The sequence below is a fragment of the Vigna radiata genome, unplaced genomic scaffold, assembly GCF_000741045.1.
Source record: "Vigna radiata var. radiata cultivar VC1973A unplaced genomic scaffold, Vradiata_ver6 scaffold_187, whole genome shotgun sequence".
Lineage (NCBI taxonomy): Eukaryota > Viridiplantae > Streptophyta > Magnoliopsida > Fabales > Fabaceae > Vigna > Vigna radiata.
The window spans coordinates 145,709-153,194 of NW_014541998.1; the positions used below are offsets into that span (position 1 = coordinate 145,709).

The following is a 7,486-nucleotide window of genomic DNA, read 5'->3' on the forward strand; positions in this document are numbered from 1 at the left end:
GGCCAAAATTCTTTCAACAAACTCTGCACTTACTGTGCAAAAACCAATCACACAGTGGAAACTTGTTATTTTAAGCATGGTTTTCCTCCTGACTACAAGTCTAGACAAAGTAATGCTAATATGGCCAACTCAAATGAGGATTGTGCCATGGAAAAAGGCCCCTTAACCATGTTGGGAAATATTATCCTAGGTGTTGGTTTTACTCAAGAGCAGTATCAAGGTCTTCTTAATTTGCTTCAACAATCCAATTTAGGTAGCTCAAACTCTTCCCATGTTTCCAACCTGGCCCATACCATAGCTTTGCATACTCATTCCTCTCCTTCAGCAGGTATACCCTGTGATCAATGGCTCATTGATATAGGGGCTTCTGATCACATGATTGCAAACTTTCTCACTTTTTCTTAAATTTCACCTATTCTTATTATTTTACCTGATGGATCAAAAATTCATCCAAACATTTCTGGTACTGTGCAACTTTCTCCTCTTTTAACCTTAAGAAATGTCTTATACATACCTGACTTCAAGGTCAATTTAATATCTACTGCAAAACTTATTATCGATTCCAATTGTTACCTCGTTTTTAACTCTGGTTTTTGCTATATTAAATAGACTCTCAACCAGAAGACAATTGGTACAACTAAGTAGCTACAAAGATTATATGTGTTAATGTCTCAAGTAGTGACTTCACCAGCCATTAAATCAACTCATTCTCTTTGTTCCTATAACGCTGTTTCTACCCCTGGACTTTGGCACCTGCGACTTGGTCATGTGTCAGATTCAAAATTAAAATTGTTGTCCACACAATTTTCTTTGGTAACCTTCCAACATACCTACCCTTGTGATGTATGCCAATTTTCTAGACAAAAGAAGCTTCCTTTTGTTTCTAGTACTACTAAATCAATACAAACTTTTGATCTTTTACATGTTGATATTTGGGGACCATGTTCTACAACTTCCATTTCGGGATATAAATATTTTTTAACGATCATTGATGATTTTTCTCGGTTTACATGGGTCAAATTAATGAAACATAAAGGTGAAACCAGGGATCACTTAAATAATTTTGTTAATTATATAGAGACACAATTTCATGCAAAACTTAAGGTAATTCAAAGTGATAATTGACCAGAATTTTTAATGACAGAATTTTATCTTGCAAAGGGAATTTCCCATCAAACTACATGTGTTGAAACGCCTCAACATAATGGTGTAGCTGAGCGAAAACATCAGAATATCATGAATGTTGTTCGGGCATTGATGTTTCAAACTAATTTACCAACATCTCTTTGGTCTTATGCTGTCATACACTCGGTTCATCTCATTAATCGATTACCTACACCTTTGTTACAAAATCAGTGTCCTTATACTGTTTTTCATAAACAACAACCTGACTTGAGTCATTTAAGAGTTTTTGGTTGTTTGGCCCACTCTACTACTTTAGAACATGGTCGAACCAAATTATCTCCAAGGGCTAGGAAAGCTATTTTTATTGGGTATAAAGAAGGAACTAAAGGATACTTGTCATATGATATTCAATCCAGACAAATTTTTGTTTCAAGAAATGTGGTCTTTTATGAAAGTTCTTTTCCTTTTAAATCAGGGAATGAATCTGACATTACTAGTCTAGCTCTACCAAAACCAATCTGTGATAATATTGCACCCTTGGATATAGATGATCTCATCATTTTTTTAAATCAAGAGAGTGTAGATAATTCTAATTCAGTTACTGCTACAACACCACATCCCACTATTTCACAACCTTCTAGACACTCCATGAGACAAAGACAACATCCACACTACTTGAGAGATTATCATTGTTATCTGTCTGCTGCTTCCCATACCAATCTGTCAAATGGTAACCATCCTTCCTCTGTACATTATCCTTTATCTGCTTTTCTTTCTTATAATAAATGCTCCCCCAGTTATAGGAATTTTTGTTACTCTGTATCTTCCTTGATTGAACCAAAAACATTCACTCAAGCTTCTAAAATGGATTGTTGGGTCCAAGCCATGAATTCTGAGATTAATGCTCGTGAACATAACCACACTTTGGAGATAGTTGATCTTCCTCCCAATAAAAGGCCCGTGGATTTTAAATGGGTTTATAAGATCAAATTACATGCTGATGGTACCATAGAGAGGCATAAAGCTCGCTTGGTTGCTAAGGGATACACACAACTTGAAGGAGTAGATTATTTTGATACTTTTTCTCCTGTTGCTAAACTCACAACAATGAGGGTCGTTCTTGCCATAGCTGCTACCAAAAACTGGTTCCTTGAACAACTAGACGTTAATAATGCTCTTTTACATGGTGATCTACATGAAGAAGTTTACATGGACTTACCCCCTGGTATGGCAGCTTCTCATCCCAATAAAGTCTGTAAATTAAAAAAAAATAATTATATGGGTTGAAACAAGCTAGTCGACAATGGTATGCCAAGCTCACCATAGCTTTATTAGCCTTTAAATTTACACAATCTTCAGCTGACCATTCTTTCTTCATAAAGAAAACAGGGGCATCGTTTACTGCATTATTAATCTATGTTGATGACATAGTTCTTGCAGGCAATGTTGATGACATAGTTCTTGCAGGCAATGATTCTAATGAAATTGAAACTGTGTTATTTTTTAGGTCTTGAAATATCTCGCTCTTCTACCGGGATTGTGGTCAATCAAAGAACATATGCTCTTGAATTGTTGGAAGAGAATGGTGTTGAGATTATTGAAAACACAAACTCTATATCAAAATAGTTTTTGATGATGACAACTCTGTGCTTAATAACAGTACATATGTTCCAGTATTACATGTTCTTATTCTGTAATGTTTGTCATATCTGCTGAACATGTTTTGTTCAATTACATTGTATGTTCATATGTTTGGTTGAGTGTTATATTTGTGGAACATGCTTGTATTGAAATGTGAGACAAAATGTTTTTGATCATTACACATTTCTGAAAGAAAAGATCACAAGCACCTTTTGAACTTATATGTGTTGTGACAAAGTTCTAGTCCAGTCGAATACACTCTTAATGGATTCGACTATGCTAAAATCTTTGTACAAATTTTGTGAACAAGTGCTGCGTGAGATTTTGAGTTGAAAAGAATTTCAAAGTGTTTTTTCATGTGTCAGTCGACATTGTGAAATGCATATTCGACTGTGTTTCTGTTCTGTTTGAAATTCTATTAAGCCTACAAGCTCTAACGACTATATTTTCAAAATTTAGTTAAAACTGTGTGACCTGGTCAACTGTAATAAATGTGTCTTGATTTTGTTGACTGAGGAGCCTTTATGTTTACTGTCTGTTATAATTGTTTTAATACAACCAACTGTATTAGTCGACTATTCGACTGAGAATCAATATGATGAAACAGAAGGCTATAAATAGACAGAACACGAATTGTTCTGTGACTTTTGTGATATGATATTTTCATTTTCTTGTTTCAGATAGAATTCGTTAGAAGCTCCAAGAATTCTCCAAGAAGCCGGTGGTGATCTTGCTTGAGAGAAATTCAGAAGGAGGAGTCAATTGCTCTTACTGTTTGATCAAAATTTGCACAGACAAGGTGCTTCTGTTTGATCGCGATAGGCTTGGCATCCTGTGAAGACTGCTGGTTTTTGATTGAAGGCTTGGCAACCTGTGAAGTGTGCTGTGATAGGCTTGACATCCTGTGAAGAGTGTTGGTGACACGTTGAGGATTGTTCAACGTGGGTGCAGATTGCAGAAGAGGAGATTCTTACTGTAATTGTGGTTTTGTGTGTGCAGCTACATTTGGTTTTGGGTTAGAGAGGAGATTTATATTTTTGCGTGGTGCTTCTATAAATTCCTTGTTGTAAAAATCGGTAACTGGATGATTCTTCGAAAACTTTGAAACAGGTAACTTGGAATGCAAGTTAACCAGTGATGAAGAGTCACGTTCAAAGATGCAGAAATCAATCTTATTGAGCAGTAAATTTACAAAGTTCTTGAAAAAGATGAATAATCAAGATCATTCTGCTGATGCTAAGAAGGGCAAGAAGAAAGAAGAATTGATCATGATGGCAAAATCCAAAATAGTCAAACCTGATCTGGAACAACAGTTCAAAAGTTCTACATGGTACCTTGACAGCGGGTGTTCAAGACATGACTGGAGACCCTACAAAATTCTCAGAAATCTCATATAAAGCTGCGGGTCATGTCACGTACGGTGATAACAATAAAGGAAGAATCATCGGTATAGGTAAAATAAAAAATCCTTCATCTTATGAAATTAAAAATGTTTTGCTTGTTGAAGGGTTAAAGCACAATCTGCTCAACATCAGTCAGCTATGCGACAAGGGATTGAAGATCACATTTGAACCCAAATACTGTCTAATCAGCAATGGAACAACAATTACTGCTTATGGGAAAAAGGGTGAACAACATCTACTTAATCGACTTCGCAGATGATGCATTCGAATCTGTTGTATGCTTGATGACCAAAGAAGAAGATGTATGGCTATGGCATAAGAGATTGGCTCACATCCGTATGAGTCAATTGAATAAGCTTGTCTCTAAGAAACTGGTAAATGGCTTGCCCAAGATTAAATTCAAAACTAACAGGTTATGTGATGCTTGTCAAAAAGGAAAGCTAACCAAACAGTCATTCAAGAGTAAGAGTGAAATGTCAACAAAGAGACCTCTGCAATTGCTTCACATGGATCTATTTGTACCATGCAGAACAAAGAGTCTTGGAGGTAATTCATACGGGCTAGTTATTGTGGATGACTATTCGAGATATACTTGGACCTTTTTCATTGCAGCTAAAAATGATGCACTTAAAGTCTTCAAGCGATTTGCTGTTGCCATTCAAAATGAAATGGATCTTAAGATCAAGGCTATCCGAAGTGACCATGGACGAGAATTTCAAAATAAAGATTTTGATGAATATTTTGCCGAAATGGGAATTACTCACAACTTCTCTGCACCTAGCACTTGAAGAATTGGCAAGATCAATGTTGAATGACAGGGACATGCCAAAATATTTCTGGGCAGATGTGGGGAGCACAACTTGTTATGTACTGAACAAGACAATCATCAGGTCTATACTGAAACTAACACCATATGAATTGTTGAGAGGAAGAAAGCCAAATATTTCACACCTGAGAATCTTTGGAAGCAAATGTTTTGTATTGAATAATGGCAAAGAAAGTCATGGAAAATTTGACTCTAAAGCTAAAGAAGTAATCTTTATAGGTTATTCCTTGAACATCAAGGCATATCGGGTATATAATAAGAGAACTATGAATATGGAGGAATCAATTCATGTTGCGTTTGATGAGTTTATTATGACTCCAAATCATTCTAAACAAGTAAGGAACTCTACTGAAGAAGATGAGCACATAGTGGATGAAGAGGGCCCTGAAGAAGCTACTGAGAAAGAAGAGGAGGCTGAGGAAGTCGAATCTCCTAAAGATGAGTCGATTAAAACATGGAAAGTACCAAGAAATGTCTCAACTGAAAATGTGATTGGTGACATATCAAGAGGAGTATCCACAAGGAGACAACTAAACCAGTACTGCATGAACGTTGCCTTTGCGTCCAAAATTGAACCCAAGAAAGTTGAAGAGGCATTGAGTGATGAGAATTGGATGATTGCAATGCAAGAGGAACTGAATCAATTTACAAGGAACAATATGTGGGAACTGGTACCCAGAAAACCTGATTTTGCAAGTAGTTGGTACAAAATGGGTTTTCTGCAACAAAATGGACGATTCAGGTGAAATTATAAAGAACAAAGCAAGGTTAGTTGCAAAAGGCTACTGTCATGAAGAAGGAATTGACTATGATGAGTTATATGCTCCGGTAGCTAGATTAGAAGCTATCAAAATACTTTTAGCCATTGCATCCACAATAAAATTCAAGCTATATCAAATGGATGTGAAAAGTGCCTTTCTAAATGGATATATTAAGGAAGAAGTATATGTTGAGCAACCACCTGGTTTCGAAGACTTTGAATACCCTGATCATGTCTATAAACTAAAGAAAGCCTTATATGGATTAAAGCAAGCACCAAGATCATGGTATGAAAGGTTAAGTGAATTTCTTGTAAAGAAAGGATATTCAAGAGGAAAAGTTGATTCCACCCTTTTTATAAAAAGCTCAAATAAGGAAAAACTTTATGTGCAAATTTATGTTGATGATATTATTTTTGGTTCCATTAATCCTATGTTGTGCAAAGAATTTTCAAAGGTCATGTAGGAAGAATTTGAAATGTCCATGATGGGAGAGCTGACATACTTCCTTGGTCTACAAGTGAAACAAACCAATGATGGCATATTCATTCATCTGTCAAAATACTGCAATGATCTGTTAAAAAGATTCAAGATGCTGGATTACAAAGATGCTGCTACTCTAATGGCAACTAACTGCTACTTGGATCTGGATGAGGCTGGAAAAAGTGTTGATCAAAGAATGTATCGAGGTATGATTGGATCGCTACTTTATCTTACTTCCAGTAGGCCTGACATAATGCATAGTGTTTGTCTCCATGCTAGATTTCAATCTGCTCCTAAAGAATCACTTACTACAGCTGTTAAAATTTTTTTAAAGTACCTCAAAGGTACTAAAGGCCTTGGACTGCGGTATCCAAATGGTACAAACCTTTTTCTAAATGGTTACAGTGATTCTGATTTTGGAGGTTGCAAATTAGACAGAAAAAGCACCAGTGGCACATGTCACTTACTTGGATCTTCATTGATCTCTTGGAATTCAAAGAAACAAGCANGTGTGGCTTTATCTACCACAGAAGCTGAGTACATAGCAGCTGGAAGCTGTTGTGCACAGTCCCTTTGGATAAAGAGTCAATTAGAGGACTATGGCATTAAGTTAGAAAACATTCCATTGAAATGTGATAGTACTAGTGCTATAAACTTAACTAAGAATCCAATTTTGCACTAGAAAACTAAGCATATTGAGATAAGGAATCATTTCATTCGAGATCATATAAATAGGGGTGAAATCAAAATTGAATATGTTGATACACTACATCAGTGAGCTGATATCTTTACAAAACCTCTAAACAAAGAAAGATTTTTTACAATTCGAAATGAACTAGGGATTCTAAATGATAATAATGTAAAATGATCAATTCGACTTTGCTTTGATTGAAGTCAACTATGCTTAAATTGTCATACATCTTTACACATTGACTTCTGTTTTGATATGATTTAATTTTTGCTTAACCACTATGCTTGATCTGGAAAAGGTTTAGAAAGGTTTTGCAGGAAGGACATTGCTTTGAAGATCTACATCTGGAATTCAAAAGTTGTAAAGCAATGCATTCGACTGCGTCTATATGGGTTAATAATTCCAATTTTGGAATTTGATTCTATCCTTACTGTTTGCTTAAATCATTAATATTCTATTATTATCTCTCATATTTACAAGTTTAATATCCAAACTGAGATAATATTGTGAGATTGTTGATATTTGCCTGGCAAGTGTACCAGATCGTTATCAAGTAATA

At 35.6% G+C, this 7,486-nt stretch overlaps 1 protein-coding gene across 1 annotated transcript; it reads left to right on the forward strand.

Moving 5' to 3' along the window:
* Positions 1 to 6,240: 6,240 nt before the first annotated feature.
* On the forward strand, positions 6,241 to 6,918 carry LOC106778797 (uncharacterized mitochondrial protein AtMg00810-like). The gene has a single exon (XM_014666793.1). The coding sequence runs from the start codon at positions 6,241 to 6,243 to the stop codon at positions 6,916 to 6,918; it is 678 nt and encodes a 225-aa protein (XP_014522279.1).
* Positions 6,919 to 7,486: the final 568 nt, after the last annotated feature.